The sequence below is a fragment of the Scyliorhinus torazame genome, chromosome 22 (assembly GCF_047496885.1).
Source record: "Scyliorhinus torazame isolate Kashiwa2021f chromosome 22, sScyTor2.1, whole genome shotgun sequence".
Taxonomy (NCBI): Eukaryota; Metazoa; Chordata; class Chondrichthyes; order Carcharhiniformes; family Scyliorhinidae; genus Scyliorhinus; species Scyliorhinus torazame.
The window spans coordinates 39,846,411-39,873,522 of record NC_092728.1 but is presented as its reverse complement, the minus strand read 5'-3'; the positions used below and the strand labels follow the sequence as shown (position 1 = coordinate 39,873,522).

Genomic DNA, 27,112 nt, shown 5'->3' with positions numbered 1-27,112 from the left:
TTCGACAGCACCCAGAATCACCGTCAGTAAGACAAGGCCGAGAGTACCCAGATACACCCTCAGTAAAACAAGGCCAACAGCACCCGGAATCACCCTCAGTAAAACAGACCGACAAAACCCAGAATCACCGTCAGTAAAACAGGCCGACAGCACCCAGAATCACCCTCAGTAAAACAGGCCGACAGCATCCAGAACCACCCTCAGTAAAACAGACCGACAAAACCCAGAATCACCCTCAGTAAAACAAGGCCGAGTGTACCCAGAATCACCCTCAGTATAACAGGCCGACAGCACCCAAATCACCCTCAGTAAGACAAGGCCGACAGCACCCAGTATCACCGTCAGTAAAACAGGCCAACAGCACCCAGAAATACCCTTACTAAAACAAGGCCGAGAGTACCCAGAATCACCCTCAGTAAGAGAAGGCCGAGAGTACCCAGAATCACCCTCAGTAAGAGAAGGCCGAGAGTACCCAGAATCACCCTCAGTAAGACAAGACCGACAACACCCAGAATCACACTCAGTAAGACAAGGCCGACAGCACCCAGAATCACCCTCAGTAAGACAAGACTGACAGCACCCTGAATCACCCTCAGTAAGACAAGGCCGAGAGTAACCATAACCACCCTCAGTAAGACAAGGCCGAGAGTACCCAGAATCACCCTCAGTAAGAGAAGGCCGAGAGTACCCAGAATCACCCTCAGTAAGACAAGACCGACAACACCCAGAATCGCACTCAGTAAGACAAGGCCGACAGCACCCAGAATCACCCTCAGTAAGACAAGACTGACAGCACCCTGAATCACCCTCAGTAAGACAAGGCCGAGAGTAACCATAACCACCCTCAGTAAGACAAGGCCGAGAGTACCCAGAATCACCCTCAGTAAAACAGGCCGACAGCACCTAGAATCACCCTTAGTAAGTCAAGGCAGACAGCACCCAGAATCGCCCTCAGTAAAACAAGGCCAACAGCACCCAGAATCACTCCCAATAAGACAAGTCCGAGAGTACCCAGAATCACCCTCAGTAAGACAAGGTCGACAGCACCCAGAATCACCATCAGTAAGACAAGGCCGAGAGTACCCAGATACACCCTCAGTAAAACAAGGCCAACAGCACCCAGAATCACTCCCAATAAGACAAGTCCGAGAGTACCCAGAATCACCCTCAGTAAAACAGGCCGACAGCACCCAGGCTCGCCCTCAGTAAGACAAGACCGACAACACCGAGAATCATCCTCAGTAAGACAAGGCCGACAACAACCAGAATCACACTCAGTAAGACAAGGCCGACAACAACCAGAATCACCCTCAATAAGACAGACCGACAACACCCAGAACACCCTCAGTCAGACAAGGCCGAGAGTACCCAGAATCACCCTCTAAAACAAGGCCGAGAGTACCCAGAACCACCTTCAGTAAGTCAAGACCGACAACACTCAGAATCACCCTCAGTAAGTCAAGACCGACAACACCCAGAATCACCCTCAGTAAGACAAGGCCCAGAGTACCCAGAAATACCCTTACTAAAACAAGGCCGAGAGTACCCAGAATCACCCTCAGTAAGAGAAGGCCGAGAGTACCCAGAATCACCCTCAGTAAAACAAGGCCGACAGCAGCCAGAATCACCCTCAGTAAGACAAGGCTGATAGCACCGAGAATCACCCTCAGTAAAAACAAGGCCGAGAGTACCCAGAATCACCCTCAGTAAGCAAAGACCGACAACACCCAGAATGACCCTCAGAAAGTCAAGGCCTAGAGTACCCTGAACCACTCTCAATAAAACAGGCTGACAGCACCCAGAAACACCCTCAGTAAGACAAGGCCAACAGCACCCAGAATCACTCCCAATAAGACAAGTCCAAGAGTACCCAGATACACCGTCAGTAAAACAAGGCCAACAGCACCCAGAATCACTCCCAATAAGACAAGTCTGAGAGTACCCAGAATCACCCTCAGTAAGACAAGGTCGAAAGCACCCAGAATCACCCTCAGTAAGACAAGGCCGAGAGTACCCAGAATCACCCTCAGTAAGACAAGGCCGAGAGTACCCAGAATCACCCTCAGTAAGACAAGACCGACAACACCCAGAATCACCCTCAGTAAGACAAGACCGACAACACCCAGAATCACGCTCAGTAAGACAAGACCGAGAGTACCCAGAATCACCCTCAGTAAGACAAGGCCGAGAGTACCCAGAATCACCCTCAGTAAGACAAGGCCGAGAGTACCCAGAATCACCCTCAGTAAGACAAGGCCGAGAGTACCCAGAATCACCCTCAGTAAGAATAGGCCGAGAGTACCAAGATTAACCCTCAATAAAACAGGCCGACAGCACCCAGAATCACCCTCAGTAAGACAAGGCCGAGAGTAACCATAACCACCCTCAGGAAAACAGGCCGACAGCAACCAGAAACACCCTCAGCAAAACAGGCCGACAGCACCCAGAATCACACTCAGTAAAACAGGCCGACAGCACGCAGAATCACCGTCAGTAAGCCAAGGCCGAGAGTACCCAGAACCACCCTCAGTAAGACAAGGCCGACAGCACCCACAATCACACTCAGTAAGACAAGGCCGACAGCACCCAGAATCACCCTCAGTAAGACAAGGCCGAGAGTACCCAGAACCACCCTCAGTAAGACAAGGCCGACAGCACCCACAATCACACTCAGTAAGACAAGGCCGACAGCACCCAGAATCACCCTCAGTAAGACAAGGCTGAGAGAACCCAGAATCATCCTCAGTAAGACAAGGCCGAGAGTACCCAGATACACCGTCAGTAAAACAAGGCCAACAGCACCCAGAATCACTCCCAATAAGACAAGTCTGAGAGTACCCAGAATCACCCTCAGTAAGACAAGGTCGAAAGCACCCAGAATCACCCTCAGTAAGACAAGGCCGAGAGTACCCAGAATCACCCTCAGTAAGACAAGGCCGAGAGTACCCAGAATCACCCTCAGTAAGACAAGACCGACAACACCCAGAATCACCCTCAGTAAGACAAGACCGACAACACCCAGAATCACGCTCAGTAAGACAAGACCGAGAGTACCCAGAATCACCCTCAGTAAGACAAGGCCGAGAGTACCCAGAATCACCCTCAGTAAGACAAGGCCGAGAGTACCCAGAATCACCCTCAGTAAGACAAGGCCGAGAGTACCCAGAATCACCCTCAGTAAGAATAGGCCGAGAGTACCAAGATTAACCCTCAATAAAACAGGCCGACAGCACCCAGAATCACCCTCAGTAAGACAAGGCCGAGAGTAACCATAACCACCCTCAGGAAAACAGGCCGACAGCAACCAGAAACACCCTCAGCAAAACAGGCCGACAGCACCCAGAATCACACTCAGTAAAACAGGCCGACAGCACGCAGAATCACCGTCAGTAAGCCAAGGCCGAGAGTACCCAGAACCACCCTCAGTAAGACAAGGCCGACAGCACCCACAATCACACTCAGTAAGACAAGGCCGACAGCACCCAGAATCACCCTCAGTAAGACAAGGCCGAGAGTACCCAGAACCACCCTCAGTAAGACAAGGCCGACAGCACCCACAATCACACTCAGTAAGACAAGGCCGACAGCACCCAGAATCACCCTCAGTAAGACAAGGCTGAGAGAACCCAGAATCATCCTCAGTAAGACAAGGCCGAGAGTACCCAGAATCACCCTCAGTAAGACAAGGCCGAGAATACCCAGAATAATCCTCAGTAAGAAAAGACCGACTGCACCCAGAATCACCCTCAGTAAGACACGGCCGACAGCACCCAGAATCACCCTCAGTAAGACAGGCCGACAGTACCCAGAATCACCCTCAGTAAGACAGGCCGACAGCACCCAGAATCACGCTCAGTAAAATAGGCCGACAGCACCCAGAATCACCCTCAGTAAGACAGGCCGACAGTACCCTGAATCACCCTCAGTAAGACAGGCCGACAGCACCCAGAATCACGCTCAGTAAGACACTGCCGACAGTACCCAGAATCACCCTCAGTATGATACGGCCGACTGCACCCAGAATCACCCTCAGTAAGACAGGCCGACAGCACCCAGAATCACCCTCAGTAAAACAGGCCGACAGCACCTAGAATCACTCTCAGTAAGACAGGCCGACAGCACCCATAATCACCCTCAGTAAGACACTGCCGACAGCACCCAGAATCACCCTCAGTAAAACAGGCCGACAGCACCCAGAATCACCCTCAGTATGACACGGCCGATAGCACCCATAATCACCCTCAGTAAGACACTGCCGACAGCACCCAGAATCACCCTCAGTATGATACGGCCGACTGCACCCAGAATCACGCTCAGTAAGACAGGCCGACAGCACCCAGAATCACCCTCAGTAAAACAGGCCGACAGCACCTAGAATCACTCTCAGTAAGACAGGCCGACAGCACCCAGAATCACCCTCAGTATGACACGGCCGATAGCACCAAGAATCACCCTCAGTAAAAAAGGCCGACAGCACCCAGAATCACCCTCAGTAAGACACTGCCGACAGCACCCAGAATCACCCTCAGTAAAACAGACGGACAGCACCCAGAATCACCCTCAGTTAAACAGGCCGACAGCACCCAGAATCACCCTCAGTAAGACTAGGCCGAGAGTACCCAGAATCACCCTCAGTAAGAATAGGCCGAGAGTACCAAGATTAACCCTCAATAAAACAGGCCGACAGCACCCAGAACCACCCTCAGTAAGACAAGGTCGACAGCACCCAGAATCACCCTCAGTAAGACAAGGCCGAGAGTAAGCAGAATCACCCTCAGTAAAAGAGGCCGACAGTACCCAGAAACACCCTCAGTAAAACAGGCCGACAGCACCCAGAATCACCGTCAGTAAGACAATGCCGACAGCACCCACAATCACACTCAGTCAGACAAGGCCGACAGCACACAGAACCACCCTCAGTAAAACAGGCCGACAGCTCCCAGAAACACCCTCAGTAAGTCAAGGCCGACAGTACCCAGAAACACCCTCAGTAAGACAAGGCCGACAGCACCCACAATCACACTCAGTAAGACAAGTCCGAGAGAACCCAGAACGACCCTCTGTAAGAGAAGGCCGACAGCTCCCTGAAATACTCAGTAAGAGAAGGCCGGCAGCACCCAGAATCACCCTCAGTAAAACAAGGCCGACTGCACCCATAATCACCCTCAGTAAGATACGGCAGACAGCACCCAGAATCACCCTCAGTAAGACACGGCCGACAGCACCCAGAATCACCCTCAGTAAAACAGGCCGACAGCACCCAGAATCACCCTCAGTAAAACAGGCGACAGCGCCCAGAATCACCCTCAGTAAGACACGGCCGAGAGTACCCAGAATCACCCTCAGTAAGACAAGGCCGACTGCAACCAGAATCACCCTCAGTAAAACAGGCCGACAGCACCTAGAATCACTCTCAGTAAGACAGGCCGACAGCACCCATAATCACCCTCAGTAAGACACTGCCGACAGCACCCAGAATCACCCTCAGTAAAACAGGCCGACAGCACCCAGAATCACCCTCAGTATGACACGGCCGATAGCACCCATAATCACCCTCAGTAAGACACTGCCGACAGCACCCAGAATCACCCTCAGTATGATACGGCCGACTGCACCCAGAATCACGCTCAGTAAGACAGGCCGACAGCACCCAGAATCACCCTCAGTAAAACAGGCCGACAGCACCTAGAATCACTCTCAGTAAGACAGGCCGACAGCACCCAGAATCACCCTCAGTATGACACGGCCGATAGCACCAAGAATCACCCTCAGTAAAACAGGCCGACAGCACCCAGAATCACCCTCAGTAAGACACTGCCGACAGCACCCAGAATCACCCTCAGTATGACACGGCCGATAGCACCCATAATCACCCTCAGTAAGACACTGCCGACAGCACCCAGAATCACCCTCAGTAAAACAGACCGACAGCACCCAGAATCACCCTCAGTTAAACAGGCCGACAGTACCCAGAATCACCCTGAATAAAACAGGCCGACAGCACCCAGAACCACCCTCAGTAAGACAAGGTCGACAGCACCCAGAATCACCCTCAGTAAGACTAGGCCGAGAGTACCCAGAATCACCCTCAGTAAGAATAGGCCGAGAGTACCAAGATTAACCCTCAATAAAACAGGCCGACAGCACCCAGAACCACCCTCAGTAAGACAAGGTCGACAGCACCCAGAATCACCCTCAGTAAGACAAGGCCGAGAGTAAGCAGAATCACCCTCAGTAAAAGAGGCCGACAGTACCCAGAAACACCCTCAGTAAAACAGGCCGACAGCACCCAGAATCACCGTCAGTAATACAATGCCGACAGCACCCACAATCACACTCAGTCAGACAAGGCCGACAGCACACAGAACCACCCTCAGTAAAACAGGCCGACAGCTCCCAGAAACACCCTCAGTAAGTCAAGGCCGACAGTACCCAGAAACACCCTCAGTAAAACAGGCCGACAGCTCCCAGAAACACCCTCAGTAAGTCAAGGCCGACAGTACCCAGAAACACCCTCAGTAAGACAAGGCCGACAGCACCCACAATCACACTCAGTAAGACAAGTCCGAGAGAACCCAGAACGACCCTCTGTAAGAGAAGGCCGACAGCTCCCTGAAATACTCAGTAAGAGAAGGCCGGCAGCACCCAGAATCACCCTCAGTAAAACAAGGCCGACTGCACCCATAATCACCCTCAGTAAGATACGGCCGACAGCACCCAGAATCACCCTCAGTAAAACAGGCCGACAGCACCCAGAATCACCCTCAGTAAAACAGGCGACAGCGCCCAGAATCACCCTCAGTAAGACACGGCCGAGAGTACCCAGAATCACCCTCAGTAAGACAAGGCCGACTGCAACCAGAATCACCCTCAGTAAGACACGGCCGAGAGTACCCAGAATCACCCTCAGTAAGACAAGGCCAACAATACCCAGAATCACCCTCAGTAAGACAAGGCCGACTGCACCCAGAATCACCCTCAGTAAGACAAGGCCGACAACACCCAAAACCACCCTCAGTAAAACAGGCGACAGCGCCCAGAATCACCCTCGGTAAGTGAAGGCGGAGAGTACCCAAAAACACCCTCAGTAAGACACTGCCGACAACACCCAGAATCACCCTCAGTAAGACACTGCCGACAGCACCCAGAATCACCCTCAGTAAAACAGGCCGACAGCACCCAGAATCATCCTCAGTAAGACACTGCCGACAGCACCCAGAATCACCCTCAGTATGACACGGCCGATAGCACCCATAATCACCCTCAGTAAGACACTGCCGACAGCACCCAGAATCACCCTCAGTAAAACAGGCCGACAGCACCCAGAATCACCCTCAGTAAAACAGGCCGACAGCACCCAGAATCACCCTCAGTAAAACAGGCGACAGCGCCCAGAATCACCCTCAGTAAGACACGGCCGAGAGTACCCAGAATCACCCTCAGTAAGACAAGGCCGACTGCAACCAGAATCACCCTCAGTAAGACACGGCCGAGAGTACCCAGAATCACCCTCAGTAAGACAAGGCCGACAACACCCAGAATCACCCTCAGTAAGACAAGACCGACAGCACCCAGAATCACCCTCAGTAAGACACGGCCGACAACACCCAAAACCACCCTCAGTAAAACAGGCGACAGCGCCCAGAATCACCCTCGGTAAGTGAAGGCGGAGAGTACCCAGAAACACCCTCAGTAAGACACTGCCGACAACACCCAGAATCACCCTCAGTAAGACAGGCCGACAGCACCCAGAATCACCCTCAGTAAAACAGGCCGTCAGCACCCAGAATCACCCTCAGTAAGACAAGGCCGACAGCACCCAGAATCACCCTCAGTAAAACAGTCGACAGCGCCCAGAATCACCCTCAGTAAGTGAAGGCGGAGAGTACCCAGAACCACCCTCAGTAAAACAGACCGACAGCACCCAGAATGACCCTCAGAAAGTCAAGGCCGACAACTCCCAGAAACACCCTCAGTAAAACAAGGCCGAGAGTACCCAGAACCACCCTAAGTATAACAGGCCGACAGCACCCAGAAACACCCTCAGTAAAACAAGTCCCACAGCACCCAAAATCACTCCCAGTATGATAAGTCCGAGAGTACCCAGAATCACCCTCAGTAAGACAAGGCCGAGAGTACCCAGAATCACCCTGAATAAAACAGGCCGACAGCACCCAGAACCACCCTCAGTAAGAGAAGGCCGACAGCACCCAGAATCATCCTCAGTAAAACAGGTCGACAGCACCCAGAATCACCCTCAGTAAGACTAGGCCGAGAGTACCCAGAATCACCCTCAGTAAGAATAGGCCGAGAGTACCAAGATTAACCCTCAATAAAACAGGCCGACAGCACCCAGAATCACCCTCAGTAAGACAAGGCCGAGAGTAAGCAGAATCACCCTCAGTAAAAGAGGCCGACAGTACCCAGAAACACCCTCAGTAAAACAGGCCGACAGCACCCAGAATCACCGTCAGTAAGACAAGGTCGACAGCACCCACAATCACACTCAGTCAGACAAGGCCGACAGCACACAGAACCACCCTCAGTAAAACAGGCCGACAGCTCCCAGAAACACCCTCAGTAAGTCAAGGCCGACAGTACCCAGAACCACCCTCAGTAAAACAGGCCGACAGCTCCCAGAAACACCCTCAGTAAGTCAAGGCCGACAGTACCCAGAAACACCCTCAGTAAAACAGGCCGACAGCTCCCAGAAACACCCTCAGTAAGTCAAGGCTGACAGTACCCAGGAACACCCTCAGTAAGACAAGGCCGACAGCACCCACAATCACACTCAGTAAGACAAGTCCGAGAGAACCCAGAACGACCCTCTGTAAGAGAAGGCCGACAGCTCCCTGAAATACTCAGTAAGAGAAGGCCGGCAGCACCCAGAATCACCCTCAGTAAAACAAGGCCGACTGCACCCAGAATCACCCTCAGTAAAACAAGGCCGACTGCACCCATAATCACCCACAGTAAGATACGGCAGACAGCACCTAGAATCACCCTCAGTAAGACACGGCCGACAGCACCCAGAATCACCCTCAGTAAAACAGGCCGACAGCACCCATAATCACCCTCAGTAAGATACGGCCGACAACACCCAGAATCACCCTCAGTAAGACAAGACCGACAGCACCCAGAATCACCCTCAGTAAGACAAGGCCGACAGCACCCAGAATCACCCTCAGTAAGACAAGGCCGAGAGTACCCAGAACCACCCTCAGTAAAACAGGCCGACAGCAGCCAGAATCACCCTCAGTAAGACAAGGCCGACTGCACCCAGAATCACCCTCAGTAAGACAAGGCCGAGAGTACCCAGAATCACCCTCAATAAAACAGGCCGACTGCACCTAGAATCACCCTTATTAAGACAAGGCCGACAGCACCCTGAAACACACTCAGTAAAACAAGGCCCACAGCACCCAAAATCACTCCCAGTAAGATAAGTCCGAGAGTACCCAGAATCACGATCAGTAAGACAAGGTCGACAGCACCCAGAATCACCCTCAGTAAGACAAGGCCGAGAGTACCCAGAATCACCCTGAATTAAACAGACTCTCAAAGTCTTCAAGGTGTAGTTACTGTTACAGGTAAGAAACTGTGGATGGATTGGGCACCGCTGTGGGGAGATGTGTGATTTTCTGTCAATTTGGTACTATCTTTGTTTTTTTATGACTCTGTGTAACCCTGTTGCCAGGCACAATTCGTGGCTTTGAACGAATCAAATTAATGCAGGGGCTCAGTCATGGACTAGGTAAAATTGTGACCCACTTGGAATGCAACGGAACTCTCCACGGTGATATTCGCAGATCGCCATTCCGCACTCTGCGAATCCTTGGCCTCCCAGATGGCAGGCTCCTGTGCAGTGTGGTAGCGAAAAACCTTCAGGGCTCCGTGCACTAAAAAAAACAAGCAAAAAGGTCAGGAATCTCTGTCAGCGTGAGTCCCACCGAGCAGGACTGGAATCCCGACTAGATTTCTGATGGTTGATAAAGGGGCGACAGCAATTAAATCAGCTAAAGCGAGACTGGGGAAAGCTGCCGGTGATGGCAGGCCGCCGAGGAACACTGAGCTGTCTAGGCCGAGAATTCTCCCCAGTTTCTCCCGCCACATGCCTGCTCAGCTCATCCAGCACTTTCTCTTCTAATTTCACATTTCCAGCATCCGCAGTATTTTGCTTCAGTGTGCTGTTGTCCATTCTCATTTTGGATTTCATTTTGAAGGTGATGGCGAGCTCGGAGTGGTTGAGTGGTTTAATTAGCTTTCAGCCTCCACATTCCCACGCGCTCTCAACATTTTGGAAATGTTCAAATTGATCTTTTTCAGCTGGGCAGATGGAGCTGCAGTGGGCAGAGGGGGGATCTCACACTCTGTACCCTGTGTGTGTCAGTGGGCAGAGGGGGGATCTCACACTCTGTACCCTGTGTGTGTCAGTGGGCAGAGCGGGAATCTCACACTCTGTACCCTGTGTGTGTCAGTGGGCAGAGGGGGGATCTCACACTCTGTACCTTGTGTGTGTCATTGGGCAGAGGGGGGATCTCACACTCTGTACCCTGTGTGTGTCAGTGGGCAGAGGGGAATCTCACACTCTGTACCCTGTGTGTGTCAGTGGGCAGTGGGGGAATCTCACACTCTGTACCCTGTGTGTGTCAGTGGGCAGAGCGGGAATCTCACACTCTGTACCCTGTGTGTGTCAGCGGGCAGAGCGGGAATCTCACACTCTGTACCCTGTGTGTGTCAGTGGGCAGAGCGGGAATCTCACACTCTGTACCCTGTGTGTGTCAGTGGGCAGAGGGGGGATCTCACACTCTGTACCCTGTGTGTGTCAGTGGGCAGAGGGGGGATCTCACACTCTGTACCCTGTGTGTGTCAGTGGGCAGAGGGGGAATCTCACACTCTGTACCCTGTGTGTGTCAGTGGGCAGAGCGGGAATCTCACACTCTGTACCCTGTGTGTGTCAGTGGGCAGAGGGGGAATCTCACACTCTGTACCCTGTGTGTGTGCGGCATAGCAGAAAGCCTGGCAGCAAGTCGGTCATGATCTTCGTTCAGGGACTAAGCTGGAAAGTAGAGTTGTCAGCTCCGCAGGATTACCCAGGGTGCAATTGAATCACTACAGTGCAGAAGGAGGCCATTCGGCCCATGGAGTATGCTTCAACCCTCCAAAAGAGAGTCAATTTAAGGCAATTTAGCACGGCCAATCCACCCAACCTACACTCTTTAGACACTAAGGGGCAATTTAGCATGGCCAATCCAACTAAACTACACCTCTTTGGACGCTAAGGGGTAATTTAGCACGGCCAATCCACCCAACCTACACTCTTTCGACACTAAGGGGCAATTTAGCACGGCCAATCCACCTAACCCACAGCTCTTTGGACACTAAGTGGCAATTTAGCACGGCCAATCCACCTAACCTACAGCTCTTTGGACACTAAGGGGCAATTTAGCATGGCCAATCCACCTAACCTACACCTCTTTAGACACTAAGGGGCAATTTAGCATGGCCAATCACCTAACCCACAGCTCTTTGGACACTAAGGTGCAATTTAGAACGGCCAATCACCTAACCCACAGCTCTTTCGACACTAAGGGGCAATTTAGCATGGCCAATCCACCTAACCTACAGCTCTTTGGACACTAAGGGGCAATTTAGCATGGTCAATCCACCTAACCTACACCTCTTTAGACACTAAGGGGCAATTTAGCACGGCCAATCCACCCAACCTACACCTCTTTGGACACTAAGGGGCAATTTAGCATGGCCAATCCACCTAACCCACATACCTTTGGACACTAAGGGGCAATTTAGCATGGCCAATCCACCTAACCCACAGCTCTTTGGACACTAAGGGGCAATTTAGCATGGCCAATCACCTAACCGACACCTCTTTAGACACTAAGGGACAATTTAGCATGGCCAATCCACCTAAACTACACCTCTTTGGACACTAAGGGGCAATTTAGCACGGCCAATCCACCCAACTTTCAAGAATCGCCAAGAATTAAAGATGAATCTTCAGAGTATTGCTGCCCCAGGAGAAAAAAAACTGAGTTGTTGCAAAAAAAATCTTCCTTCAAAGAATAAGTCTTTGAAAGCTCCGATGAAAAGTTATTGATGTAACCCAGACGGGTCTCACGGGGTAGGGATGGTCCACTCACTACCTGTGGAGCTTTTAGAATAGGAGCTCCCCCGGTAAGGGGGCGGGGGACCCTTACCTTTGTATAAATAGAGTCAGCCAGTCAGGCACTGACTAGAGAAGACCCAGTCGGGCACTACTGGAGCTGTACATAATAGTTAACGTGTTCAATAAAATAAGTTTGGTTTTCTCTACAACTCGGTGTTGACTCCTTTCGTTGCCCCTTTCAGCAGGTCTGTAAATATCTGAGGTGGAAAAAAGCTGCTTGATTGACAGTCAGAAACCCACCAATCGAATAATGATGACTCTATTTGCTTTCTGATTGGCTGGTGTGGGAGCAAGGGGGCGGGCAGTTGGAGGTCACAGAATCATAGAATTTACAGTGGAGGCCATTCAGCCCATCGAGTCTGCACTGGCCCTTGGAAAGAGCACCCCACTCAAGCATACTTGATGACACCTCCAGGGATATAGCCAGCCATAGTTGGTAACCCGGCTGAAGGTTAATACTAAACTCCCAGTCAGTGCGTGTAGAGAGACTGGGAGAGTTGATGTTTCAGATCTGCTTTTGATGAACTGCCATTGATCTGAGACATGAACCCTGCCTTCCTCCCTGAACTGTCGCGTTTGTCCAGCACATCTGGATTTGATTTTGCTCTCCGTCCGTTGTTAGTGTTTTCCGATTGAGATTCGCTCACGGAGGGACTCACTCAGCAGTTTGGAGATGTTGAGGTGGTAACAGAACGTTAGGCAGGAGCCCCTGGTCGGAGGCAGATGTTCGCTCAGGAGCCAGGCTGTGTCACCTTTATTCAGAGCCTTAAGGTCCACAAACATGTAGTGACCTAGGAAAAAAAGGAAGACTTTCATTTATATAGCACCTGCCACATCCATAGAACATCCCAAAGCTCTTTGCAGCCAATTAAATACTTTTGCGATATTATAATGTCGGAAAAGTGGCATCAACTCATGCCCAGCCTCCCCACAAACGTCACTGTGATAACGACTAGATCACCTGTTTCGGCATCTTGGTTGACAACATTGGATAAACTCAGAACCAATAGACAGTTCTGGTCTCATCTGAAATGGGAGGCACGGGAGCACAGTGGTTAGCACTGTTGCCTTACAGCGCCAGGGACCTGGGTTCGTTTCCCAGTTTGGGTCACTGTCTGTGTGGATTTTCACAGTAACTTCATTGCAATGATAATGGAAGCCTACTTGCGGCACTAATAAAGATTATTTAAAAAAGATTTAATCTGAAAGACAGCACCTCTAACAGTGCAGCACTCTCCCAGTGACAGTGTTGGCCTTGGGTAGCACAGTGGTTAGCACTGTTGCTTCACAGCACCACAGACCCAAGTTCGATTCCCGGCTTGGGTCACTGTCTGTGTGGGTTTCCTCCGGGTGCTCCGGTTTCCTCCCACAAGTCCCAAAAGACGTGCTGTTAGGTGGATTGGACAGTCTGAATTCTCCCTCTGTGTACCCGAACAGGCGACTTGTGGATTTTCACAGTAACTGCATTGCAGTGTTAATGTGAGCCTATTTGTGACACTAATAAAGGTTATTATTATGGGCTCAAATGCCGAGTGAGATTTGAACTCATGTTGGCCGGGATTCTCCGCTATCGCTGCCAAGTTCTGACACCGGCGTCAAAACCGGCACGAGCGACGCCGGTGTTGGCCCAACCAAAAGTGCGCATATTCTGCACCACAGAAGGGGCCAGCACGGGCGCCACGGGAAGCACGACGGCGCGTACCAGAACAGCGTCAAAGACACGCGCGGAAATAGACACAGCACCGCGTCGCTCTGAAATAGACGCCGCACCGCGTCGCTCTGAAATAGACACAGCACCGCGTCGCCCTGAAATAGTCGCAGCACCGCGTCGCTCTGAAATAGACGCCGCACCGCGTCGCTCTGAAATAGACACAGCACCGCGTCGCTCTGAAATAGACGCAGCGCCGCGTCGCTCTGAAATAGACACCGCACCGCGTCGCTCTGAAATAGACGGAGCACCGCGTCGCTCTGAAATAGACGCAGCGCCGCGTCGCTCTGAAATAGACACCGCACCGCGTCGCTCTGAAATAGACGCAGCGCCGCGTCGCTCTGAAATAGACACCGCGCCGCGTCGCTCTGAAATAGACGGAGCACCGCGTCGCTCTGAAATAGACACAGCACCGCGTCGCTCTGAAATAGACACAGCACCGCGTCGCTCTGAAATAGACGGAGCACCGCGTCGCACTGAAATAGACGGAGCACCGCGTCGCTCTGAAATAGACGCAGCACCGCGTCGCTCTGAAATAGACGGAGCACCGCGTCGCTCTGAAATAGACGGAGCACCGCGTCGCTCTGAAATAGACACAGCACCGCGTCGCTCTGAAATAGACGGAGCACCGCGTCGCTCTGAAATAGACACAGCACCGCGTCGCTCTGAAATAGACGGAGCACCGCGTCGCACTGAAATAGACGGAGCACCGCGTCGCTCTGAAATAGACTCCGCGCCGCGTCGCTCTGAAATAGACACAGCACCGCGTCGCTCTGAAATAGACACAGCACCGCGTCGCTCTGAAATAGACACAGCACCGCGTCGCTCTGAAATAGACGCCGCACCGCGTCGCTCTGAAATAGACGCAGCACCGCGTCGCTCTGAAATAGACACAGCACCGCGTCGCTCTGAAATAGACACAGCACCGCATCGCTCTGAAATAGACACAGCACCGCGTCGCTCTGAAATAGACACAGCACCGCATCGCTCTGAAATAGACACAGCACCGCGTCGCTCTGAAATAGACGGAGCACCGCGGCGCTCTGAAATAGACGCAGCACCGCGTCGCTCTGAAATAGACGCAGCACCGCGTCGCTCTGAAATAGACACAGCACCGCGTCGCTCTGAAATAGACACAGCACCGCGTCGCTCTGAAATAGACACAGCACCGCGTCGTTCTGAAATAGACACAGCGCCGCGTCGCTCTGAAATAGACACAGCACCGCGTCGCTCTGAAATAGACGCCGCGTCGCTCTGAAATAGACACAGCACCGCGTCGCTCTGAAATAGACGCAGCACCGCGTCGCTCTGAAATAGACACAGCACCGCGTCGCTCTGAAATAGACACAGCACCGCGTCGCTCTGAAATAGACGGAGCACCGCGTCGCTCTGAAATAGACGCCGCACCGCGTCGCTCTGAAATAGACACAGCACCGCGTCGCTCTGAAATAAACACAGCACCGCGTCGCTCTGAAATAGACGGAGCACCGCGTCGCTCTGAAATAGACGGTGCTCCGCGTCGCTCTGAAATAGACGCAGCACCGCGTCGCTCTGAAATAGACACTGCACCGCGTCGCTCTGAAATAGACGGAGCACCGCGTCGCTCTGAAATAGACACAGCACCGCGTCGCTCTGTAATAGACACCGCACCGCGTCGCTCTGAAATAGACACAGCACCGCGTCGCTCTGAAATAGACACAGCACCGCGTCGCTCTGAAATAGACGGAGCACCGCGTCGCTCTGAAATAGACACAGCACCGCGTCGCTCTGAAATAGACGCAGCACCGCGTCGCTCTGAAATAGACGGAGCACCGCGTCGCTCTGAAATAGACGCAGCACCGCGTCGCTCTGAAATAGACACAGCACCGCGTCGCTCTGAAATAGACGGAGCACCGCGTCGCTCTGAAATAGACACAGCACCGCGTCGCTCTGAAATAGACGGAGCACCGCGTCGCTCTGAAATAGACACAGCACCGCGTCGCTCTGAAATAGACACAGCACCGCGTCGCTCTGAAATAGACGCCGCACCGCGTCGCTCTGAAATAGACACAGCACCGCGTCGCTCTGAAATAGACGCAGCACCGCGTCGCTCTGAAATAGACACAGCACCGCGTCGCTCTGAAATAGACGCAGCACCGCGTCGCTCTGAAATAGACACAGCACCGCGTCGCTCTGAAATAGACGGAGGACCGCGTCGCTCTGAAATAGACACAGCACCGCGTCGCTCTGAAATAGACGGAGCACCGCGTCGCTCTGAAATAGACACAGCACCGCGTCGCTCTGAAATAGACGGAGCACCGCGTCGCTCTGAAATAGACACAGCACCGCGTCGCTCTGAAATAGACACAGCACCGCGTCGCTCTGAAATAGACGCAGCACCGCGTCGCGCTGAAATAGACACAGCACCGCGTCGCTCTGAAATAGACACAGCGCCGCGTCGCTCTGAAATAGACACAGCACCGCGTCGCTCTGAAATAGACGGAGCACCGCGTCGCTCTGAAATAGACACAGCACCGCGTCGCTCTGAAATAGACGCAGCACCGCGTCGCTCTGAAATAGACACAGCGCCGCGTCGCTCTGAAATAGACACAGCACCGCGTCGCTCTGAAATAGACGGAGCACCGCGTCGCTCTGAAATAGACACAGCACCGCGTCGCTCTGAAATAGACGCAGCACCGCGTCGCTCTGAAATAGACACAGCACCGCGTCGCTCTGAAATAGACGGAGCACCGCGTCGCTCTGAAATAGACACAGCACCGCGTCGCTCTGAAATAGACGGAGCACCGCGTCGCTCTGAAATAGACACAGCACCGCGTCGCTCTGAAATAGACACAGCACCGCGTCGCTCTGAAATAGACGCAGCACCGCGTCGCTCTGAAATAGACACAGCACCGCGTCGCTCTGAAATAGACGCAGCACCGCGTCGCTCTGAAATAGACACAGCACCGCGTCGCTCTGAAATAGACGGAGGACCGCGTCGCTCTGAAATAGACACAGCACCGCGTCGCTCTGAAATAGACGGAGCACCGCGTCGCTCTGAAATAGACACAGCACCGCGTCGCTCTGAAATAGACGGAGCACCGCGTCGCTCTGAAATAGACACAGCACCGCGTCGCTCTGAAATAGACACAGCACCGCGTCGCTCTGAAATAGACGCAGCACCGCGTCGCTCTGAAATAGACACAGCACCGCGTCGCTCTGAAATAGACACAGCACCGCGTCGCTCTGAAATAGACGCAGCACCGCGTCGCTCTGAAATAGACGCAGCACCGCGTCGCTCTGAAATAGACGGAGCACCGCGTCGCTCTGAAATAGACACCGCACCGCGTCGCTCTGAAATAGACACAGCACCGCGTCGCTCTGAAATAGACGGAGCACCGCGTCGCTCTGAAATAGACACAGCGCCGCGTCGCTCTGAAATAGACACAGCACCGCGTCGCTCTGAAATAGACACAGCACCGCGTCGCTCTGAAATAGACGGAGCACCGCGTCGCTCTGAAATAGACGCCGCACCGCGTCGCTCTGAAATAGACGCCGCACCGCGTCGCTCTGAAATAGACACAGCGCCGCGTCGCTCTGAAATAGACACAGCACCGCGTCGCTCTGAAATAGACACAGCGCCGCGTCGCTCTGAAATAGACGGAGCACCGCGTCGCTCTGAAATAGACGCCGCACCGCGTCGCTCTGAAATAGACGCCGCACCGCGTCGCTCTGAAATAGACACAGCACCGCGTCGCTCTGAAATAGACACAGCACCGCGTCGCTCTGAAATAGACGCAGCACCGCGTCGCGCTGAAATAGACACAGCACCGCGTCGCTGTGAAATAGACACAGCACCGCGTCGCTCTGAAATAGACGCAGCACCGCGTCGCGCTGTAATAGACACAGCACCGCGTCGCGCTGAAATAGACACAGCACCGCGTCGCTCTGAAATAGACACAGCACCGCGTCGCTCTGAAATAGACGCAGCACCGCGTCGCGCTGAAATAGACACAGCACTGCCTCGCTCTGAAATAGACACAGCACCGCGTCGCTCTGAAATAGACACAGCGCCGCGTCGCTCTGAAATAGACACAGCACCGCGTCGCTCTGAAATAGACACAGCACCGCGTCGCTCTGAAATAGACGCAGCGCCGCGTCGCTCTGAAATAGACACAGCACCGCGTCGCTCTGAAATAGACAGAGCACCGCGTCGCTCTGAAATAGACACAGCGCCGCGTCGCTCTGAAATAGACACAGCACCGCGTCGCTCTGAAATAGACACAGCACCGCGTCGCTCTGAAATAGACACAGCACCGCGTCGCTCTGAAATAGACACAGCACCGCGTCGCTCTGAAATAGACGCCGCACCGCGTCGCTCTGAAATAGACGGAGCACCGCGTCGCTCTGAAATAGACACAGCACCGCGTCGCTCTGAAATAGACGCCGCACCGCGTCGCTCTGAAATAGACACAGCACCGCGTCGCTCTGAAATAGACACAGCACCGCGTCGCTCTGAAATAGACGCCGCACCGCGTCGCTCTGAAATAGACGGAGCACCGCGTCGCTCTGAAATAGACACAGCACCGCGTCGCTCTGAAATAGACGCCGCACCGCGTCGCTCTGAAATAGACACAGCACCGCGTTGCTCTGAAATAGACACAGCACCGCGTCGCTCTGAAATAGACGCCGCACCGCGTCGCTCTGAAATAGACGGAGCACCGCGTCGCTCTGAAATAGACGGAGCACCGCGTCGCTCTGAAATAGACGCAGCACCGCGTCGCTCTGAAATAGACGGAGCACCGCGTCGCTCTGAAATAGACGGAGCACTGCGTCGCTCTGAAATAGACGCAGCACCGCGTCGCTCTGAAATAGACACAGCACCGCGTCGCTCTGAAATAGACACAGCACCGCGTCGCTCTGAAATAGACGGAGCTCCGCGTCGCTCTGAAATAGACGCAGCACCGCGTCGCTCTGAAATAGACACAGCACGGCGTCGCTCTGAAATAGACACAGCACCGCGTCGCTCTGAAATAGACACAGCACCGCGTCGCTCTGAAATAGACACCGCACCGCGTCGCTCTGAAATAGACACAGCACCGCGTCACTCTGAAATAGACACAGCACCGCGTCGCTCTGAAATAGACGCAGCACCGCGTCGCTCTGAAATAGACGGAGCACCGCGTCGCTCTGAAATAGACGGAGCACCGCGTCGCTCTGAAATAGACGCAGCACCGCGTCGCTCTGAAATAGACGCAGCACCGCGTCGCTCTGAAATAGACGGAGCTCCGCGTCGCTCTGAAATAGACGGAGCTCCGCGTCGCTCTGAAATAGACGGAGCGCCGCGTCGCTCTGAAATAGACGGAGCTCCGCGTCGCTCTGAAATAGACACCGCACCGCGTCGTCCTGAAATAGACGGAGCACCGCGTCGCTCTGAAATAGACGCAGCACCGCGTCGCTCTGAAATAGACGGAGCACCGCGTCGCTCTGAAATAGACACAGCACCGCGTCGCTCTGAAATAGACACAGCACCGCGTCGCTCTGAAATAGACACAGCACCGCGTCGCTCTGAAATAGACGCAGCACCGCGTCGCTCTGAAATAGACACAGCACCGCGTCGCTCTGAAATAGACGCAGCACCGCGTCGCTCTGAAATAGACGCAGCTCCGCGTCGCTCTGAAATAGACACAGCGCCGCGTCGCTCTGAAATAGACACAGCACCGCGTCGCTCTGAAATAGACACAGCACCGCGTCGCTCTGAAATAGACACAGCACCGCGTCGCTCTGAAATAGACTCCGCACCGCGTCGCTCTGAAATAGACACAGCACCGCGTCGCTCTGAAATAGACTCCGCACCGCGTCGCTCTGAAATAGACACAGCACCGCGTCGCTCTGAAATAGACACAGCACCGCGTCGCTCTGAAATAGACGGAGCACCGCGTCGCTCTGAAATAGACACAGCACCGCGTCGCTCTGAAATAGACACTGCACCGCGTCGCTCTGAAATAGACACAGCATCGCGTCGCTCTGAAATAGACAGAGCACCGCGTCGCTCTGAAATAGACACAGCACCGCGTCGCTCTGAAATAGACACAGCACAGCGTCGCTCTGAAATAGACGCAGCGCCGCGTCACTCTGAAATAGACACAGCACCGCGTCGCTCTGAAATAGACACAGCACCGCGTCGCTCTGAAATAGACGGAGCACCGCGTCGCTCTGAAATAGACACAGCACCGCGTCGCTCTGAAATAGACGGAGCACCGCGTCGCTCTGAAATAGACACAGCACCGCGTCGCTCTGAAATACACACTGCACCGCGTCGCTCTGAAATAGACGCAGCACCGCGTCGCTCTGAAACAGACACAGCACCGCGTCGCTCTGAAATAGACGCAGCACCGCGTCGCTCTGAAATAGACACAGCGCCGCGTCGCTCTGAAATAAACACAGCTCCGCGTCGCTCTGAAATAGACACAGCGCCGCGTCGCTCTGAAATAGACACAGCACCGCGTCGCTCTGAAATAGACACAGCTCCGCGTCGCTCTGAAATAGACGGAGCACCGCGTCGCTCTGAAATAGACGGAGCACCGCGTCGCTCTGAAATAGACACAGCGTCGCGTCGCTCTGAAATAGACACAGCACCGCGTCGCTCTGAAATAGACGGAGCTCCGCGTCGCTCTGAAATAGACGCCGCACCGCGTCGCTCTGAAATAGACGGAGCTCCGCGTCGCTCTGAAATAGACGCAGCACCGCGTCGCTCTGAAATAGACACCGCACCGCGTCGCTCTGAAATAGACACAGCACCGCGTCGCTCTGAAATAGACACAGCGCCGCGTCGCTCTGAAATAGACGGAGCACCGCGTCGCTCTGAAATAAACACAGCGCCGCGTCGCTCTGAAATAGACACAGCGCCGCGTCGCTCTGAAATAGACACAGCACCGCGTCGCTCTGAAATAGACGGAGCTCCGCGTCGCTCTGAAATAGACGGAGCACCGCGTCGCTCTGAAATAGACGCCGCGCCGCCTCGCTCTGAAATAGACGGAGCACCGCGTCGCTCTGAAATAGACACAGCACCGCGTCGCTCTGAAATAGACGGAGCACCGCGTCGCTCTGAAATAGACACAGCACCGCGTCGCTCTGAAATAGACACAGCACCGCGTCGCTCTGAAATAGACACAGCACCGCGTTGCTCTGAAATAGACACAGCACCGCGTCACTCTGAAATAGACACAGCACTGCGTCGCTCTGAAATAGACACAGCACCGCGTCGCTCTGAAATAGACGGAGCACCGCGTCGCTCTGAAATAGACACAGCGCCGCGTCGCTCTGAAATAGACACAGCACCGCGTCGCTCTGAAATAGACGGAGCTCCGCGTCTCTCTGAAATAGACACAGCACCGCGTCGCTCTGAAATAGACGCCGCACCGCGTCGCTCTGAAATAGACACAGCGCCGCGTCGCTCTGAAATAGACGGAGCACCGCGTCGCCCTGAAATAGACACAGCACCGCGTCGCTCTGAAATAGACACAGCACCGCGTCGCTCTGAAATAGACGGAGCACCGCGTCGCTCTGAAATAGACACAGCACCGCGTCGCTCTGAAATAGACACAGCACCGCGTCGCTCTGAAATAGACGGAGCACCGCGTCGCTCTGAAATAGACACAGCACCGCGTCGCTCTGAAATAGACACAGCACCGCGTCGCTCTGAAATAGACGGAGCTCCGCGCTGCTCTGAAATAGACACAGCACCGCGTCGCTCTGAAATAGACACAGCACCGCGTCGCTCTGAAATAGACACAGCACCGCGTCGCTCTGAAATAGACGCAGCACCGCGTCGCTCTGAAATAGACACAGCACCGCGTCGCTCTGAAATAGACACAGCACCGCGTCGCTCTGAAATAGACGCTGCACCGCGTCGCTCTGAAATAGACGGAGCTCCGCGCTGCTCTGAAATAGACACAGCACCGCGTCGCTCTGAAATAGACACAGCACCGCGTCGCTCTGAAATAGACACAGCGCCGCGTCGCTCTGAAATAGACGCAGCACCGCGTCGCTCTGAAATAGACGCAGCACCGCGTCGCTCTGAAATAGACGGAGCACCGCGTCGCTCTGAAATAGACACAGCGCCGCGTCGCTCTGAAATAGACACAGCACCGCGTCGCTCTGAAATAGACGGAGCACCGCGTCGCTCTGAAATAGACGGAGCACCGCGTCGCTCTGAAATAGACACAGCACCGCGTCGCTCTGAAATAGACGGAGCTCCGCGTCGCTCTGAAATAGACACAGCACCGCGTCGCTCTGAAATAGACACAGCACCGCGTCGCTCTGAAATAGACACAGCACCGCGTCGCTCTGAAATAGACACAGCACCGCGTCGCTCTGAAATAGACGGAGCTCCGCGTCGCTCTGAAATAGACGGAGCACCGCGTCGCCCTGAAATAGACGGAGCACCGCGTCGCTCTGAAATAGACACAGCACCGCGTCGCTCTGAAATAGACACAGCACCGCGTCGCTCTGAAATAGACGGAGCACCGCGTCGCCCTGAAATAGACGGAGCACCGCTTCGCTCTGAAATAGACACAGCACCGCGTCGCTCTGAAATAGACACAGCACCGCGTCGCTCTGAAATAGACACAGCACCGCGTCGCTCTGAAATAGACGGAGCACCGCGTCGCTCTGAAATAGACGGAGCTCCGCGTCTCTCTGAAATAGATGGAGCACCGCGTCGCTCTGAAATAGACCCAGCACCGCGTCGCTCTGAAATAGACACAGCACCGCGTCGCTCTGAAATAGACGGAGCTCCGCGTCTCTCTGAAATCGACGCCGCACCGCGTCGCTCTGAAATAGACACAGCGCCGCGTCGCTCTGAAATAGACGCAGCACCGCGTCGCTCTGAAATAGACACAGCACCGCGTCGCTCTGAAATAGACACCGCACCGCGTCGCTCTGAAATAGACGGAGCACCGCGTCGCTCTGAAATAGACACAGCACCGCGTCGCTCTGAAATAGACGGAGCACCGCGTCGCTCTGAAATAGACACAGCACCGCGTCGCTCTGAAATAGACACCGCACCGCGTCGCTCTGAAATAGACGGAGCACCGCGTCGCTCTGAAATAGACACAGCACCGCGTCGCTCTGAAATAGACACAGCACCGCGTCGCTCTGAAATAGACGGAGCACCGCGTCGCTCTGAAATAGACACAGCGCCGCGTCGCTCTGAAATAGACGCAGCACCGCGTCGCTCTGAAATAGACACAGCACCGCGTCGCTCTGAAATAGACACCGCACCGCGTCGCTCTGAAATAGACACAGCACCGCGTCGCTCTGAAATAGACACAGCGCCGCGTCGCTCTGAAATAGACACAGCACCGCGTCGCTCTGAAATAGACACAGCACCGTGTCGCTCTGAAATAGACACCGCACCGCGTCGCTCTGAAATAGACGGAGCACCGCGTCGCTCTGAAATAGACACAGCGCCGCGTCGCTCTGAAATAGACACAGCACCGCGTCGCTCTGAAATAGACACAGCGCCGCGTCGCTCTGAAATAGACACCGCACCGCGTCGCTCTGAAATAGACGCAGCACCGCGTCGCTCTGAAATAGACACAGCGCCGCGTCGCTCTGAAATAGACACCGCACCGCGTCGCTCTGAAATAGACGCAGCACCGCGTCGCTCTGAAATAGACGCAGCACCGCGTAGCTCTGAAATAGACGCAGCACCGCGTCGCTCTGAAATAGACACAGCACCGCGTCGCTCTGAAATAGACACAGCACCGCGTCGCTCTGAAATAGACGCAGCACCGCGTCGCTCTGAAATAGACACAGCACCGCGTCGCTCTGAAATAGACACCGCACCGCGTCGCTCTGAAATAGACGCAGCACCGCGTCGCTCTGAAATAGACGCAGCACCGCGTCGCTCTGAAATAGACGGAGCACCGCGTCGCTCTGAAATAGACGCCGCACCGCGTCGCTCTGAAATAGACGCCGCACCGCGTCGCTCTGAAATAGGCACCGCACCACGTCGCTCTGAAATAGACGCCGCACCGCGTCGCTCTGAAATAGATGCCGCACCGCGTCGCTCTGAAATAGACACAGCGCCGCGTCGCTCTGAAATAGACGCAGCACCGCGTCGCTCTGAAATAGACGGAGCACCGCGTCGCTCTGAAATAGACACAGCACCGCGTCGCTCTGTAATAGACACCGCACCGCGTCGCTCTGAAATAGACACAGCACCGCGTCGCTCTGAAATAGACACAGCACCGCGTCGCTCTGAAATAGACGGAGCACCGCGTCGCTCTGAAATAGACACAGCACCGCGTCGCTCTGAAATAGACGCAGCACCGCGTCGCTCTGAAATAGACGGAGCACCGCGTCGCTCTGAAATAGACGCAGCACCGCGTCGCTCTGAAATAGACACAGCACCGCGTCGCTCTGAAATAGACGGAGCACCGCGTCGCTCTGAAATAGACACAGCACCGCGTCGCTCTGAAATAGACGGAGCACCGCGTCGCTCTGAAATAGACACAGCACCGCGTCGCTCTGAAATAGACACAGCACCGCGTCGCTCTGAAATAGACGCCGCACCGCGTCGCTCTGAAATAGACACAGCACCGCGTCGCTCTGAAATAGACGCAGCACCGCGTCGCTCTGAAATAGACACAGCACCGCGTCGCTCTGAAATAGACGCAGCACCGCGTCGCTCTGAAATAGACACAGCACCGCGTCGCTCTGAAATAGACGGAGGACCGCGTCGCTCTGAAATAGACACAGCACCGCGTCGCTCTGAAATAGACGGAGCACCGCGTCGCTCTGAAATAGACACAGCACCGCGTCGCTCTGAAATAGACGGAGCACCGCGTCGCTCTGAAATAGACACAGCACCGCGTCGCTCTGAAATAGACACAGCACCGCGTCGCTCTGAAATAGACGCAGCACCGCGTCGCGCTGAAATAGACACAGCACCGCGTCGCTCTGAAATAGACACAGCGCCGCGTCGCTCTGAAATAGACACAGCACCGCGTCGCTCTGAAATAGACGGAGCACCGCGTCGCTCTGAAATAGACACAGCACCGCGTCGCTCTGAAATAGACGCAGCACCGCGTCGCTCTGAAATAGACACAGCACCGCGTCGCTCTGAAATAGACGCAGCACCGCGTCGCTCTGAAATAGACACAGCACCGCGTCGCTCTGAAATAGACGGAGCACCGCGTCGCTCTGAAATAGACACAGCACCGCGTCGCTCTGAAATAGACGGAGCACCGCGTCGCTCTGAAATAGACACAGCACCGCGTCGCTCTGAAATAGACACAGCACCGCGTCGCTCTGAAATAGACGCAGCACCGCGTCGCTCTGAAATAGACACAGCACCGCGTCGCTCTGAAATAGACGCAGCACCGCGTCGCTCTGAAATAGACACAGCACCGCGTCGCTCTGAAATAGACGGAGGACCGCGTCGCTCTGAAATAGACACAGCACCGCGTCGCTCTGAAATAGACGGAGCACCGCGTCGCTCTGAAATAGACACAGCACCGCGTCGCTCTGAAATAGACGGAGCACCGCGTCGCTCTGAAATAGACACAGCACCGCGTCGCTCTGAAATAGACACAGCACCGCGTCGCTCTGAAATAGACGCAGCACCGCGTCGCTCTGAAATAGACACAGCACCGCGTCGCTCTGAAATAGACACAGCACCGCGTCGCTCTGAAATAGACGCAGCACCGCGTCGCTCTGAAATAGACGCAGCACCGCGTCGCTCTGAAATAGACGGAGCACCGCGTCGCTCTGAAATAGACACCGCACCGCGTCGCTCTGAAATAGACACAGCACCGCGTCGCTCTGAAATAGACGGAGCACCGCGTCGCTCTGAAATAGACACAGCGCCGCGTCGCTCTGAAATAGACACAGCACCGCGTCGCTCTGAAATAGACACAGCACCGCGTCGCTCTGAAATAGACGGAGCACCGCGTCGCTCTGAAATAGACGCCGCACCGCGTCGCTCTGAAATAGACGCCGCACCGCGTCGCTCTGAAATAGACACAGCGCCGCGTCGCTCTGAAATAGACACAGCACCGCGTCGCTCTGAAATAGACACAGCGCCGCGTCGCTCTGAAATAGACGGAGCACCGCGTCGCTCTGAAATAGACGCCGCACCGCGTCGCTCTGAAATAGACGCCGCACCGCGTCGCTCTGAAATAGACACAGCACCGCGTCGCTCTGAAATAGACACAGCACCGCGTCGCTCTGAAATAGACGCAGCACCGCGTCGCGCTGAAATAGACACAGCACCGCGTCGCTCTGAAATAGACACAGCACCGCGTCGCTCTGAAATAGACGCAGCACCGCGTCGCGCTGTAATAGACACAGCACCGCGTCGCGCTGAAATAGACACAGCACCGCGTCGCTCTGAAATAGACACAGCACCGCGTCGCTCTGAAATAGACGCAGCACCGCGTCGCGCTGAAATAGACGCAGCACTGCCTCGCTCTGAAATAGACACAGCACCGCGTCGCTCTGAAATAGACACAGCGCCGCGTCGCTCTGAAATAGACACAGCACCGCGTCGCTCTGAAATAGACACAGCACCGCGTCGCTCTGAAATAGACGCAGCGCCGCGTCGCTCTGAAATAGACACAGCACCGCGTCGCTCTGAAATAGACAGAGCACCGCGTCGCTCTGAAATAGACACAGCGCCGCGTCGCTCTGAAATAGACACAGCGCCGCGTCGCTCTGAAATAGACACAGCACCGCGTCGCTCTGAAATAGACACAGCACCGCGTCGCTCTGAAATAGACACAGCACCGCGTCGCTCTGAAATAGACGCCGCACCGCGTCGCTCTGAAATAGACGGAGCACCGCGTCGCTCTGAAATAGACACAGCACCGCGTCGCTCTGAAATAGACGCCGCACCGCGTCGCTCTGAAATAGACACAGCACCGCGTCGCTCTGAAATAGACACAGCACCGCGTCGCTCTGAAATAGACGCCGCACCGCGTCGCTCTGAAATAGACGGAGCACCGCGTCGCTCTGAAATAGACACAGCACCGCGTCGCTCTGAAATAGACGCCGCACCGCGTCGCTCTGAAATAGACACAGCACCGCGTCGCTCTGAAATAGACACAGCACCGCGTCGCTCTGAAATAGACGCCGCACCGCGTCGCTCTGAAATAGACGGAGCACCGCGTCGCTCTGAAATAGACGGAGCACCGCGTCGCTCTGAAATAGACGCAGCACCGCGTCGCTCT

At 54.6% G+C, this 27,112-nt stretch overlaps 1 protein-coding gene across 1 annotated transcript in view; it reads right to left on the bottom strand.

The window, feature by feature from the left end:
* LOC140399021 (apical endosomal glycoprotein-like) overlaps positions 1-27,112 on the bottom strand; it is a 293,036-nt gene that overhangs the window by 11,770 nt on the left and 254,154 nt on the right. The window contains exons 10-11 of the mRNA XM_072488078.1: positions 12,847-12,978; positions 9,772-9,899 (exon numbers count right to left, since the gene is read on the bottom strand). Of these exons, the coding sequence (XP_072344179.1) occupies positions 9,772-9,899; positions 12,847-12,978 (260 nt within the window). The remainder of the gene's footprint in view (positions 1-9,771; positions 9,900-12,846; positions 12,979-27,112) is intronic.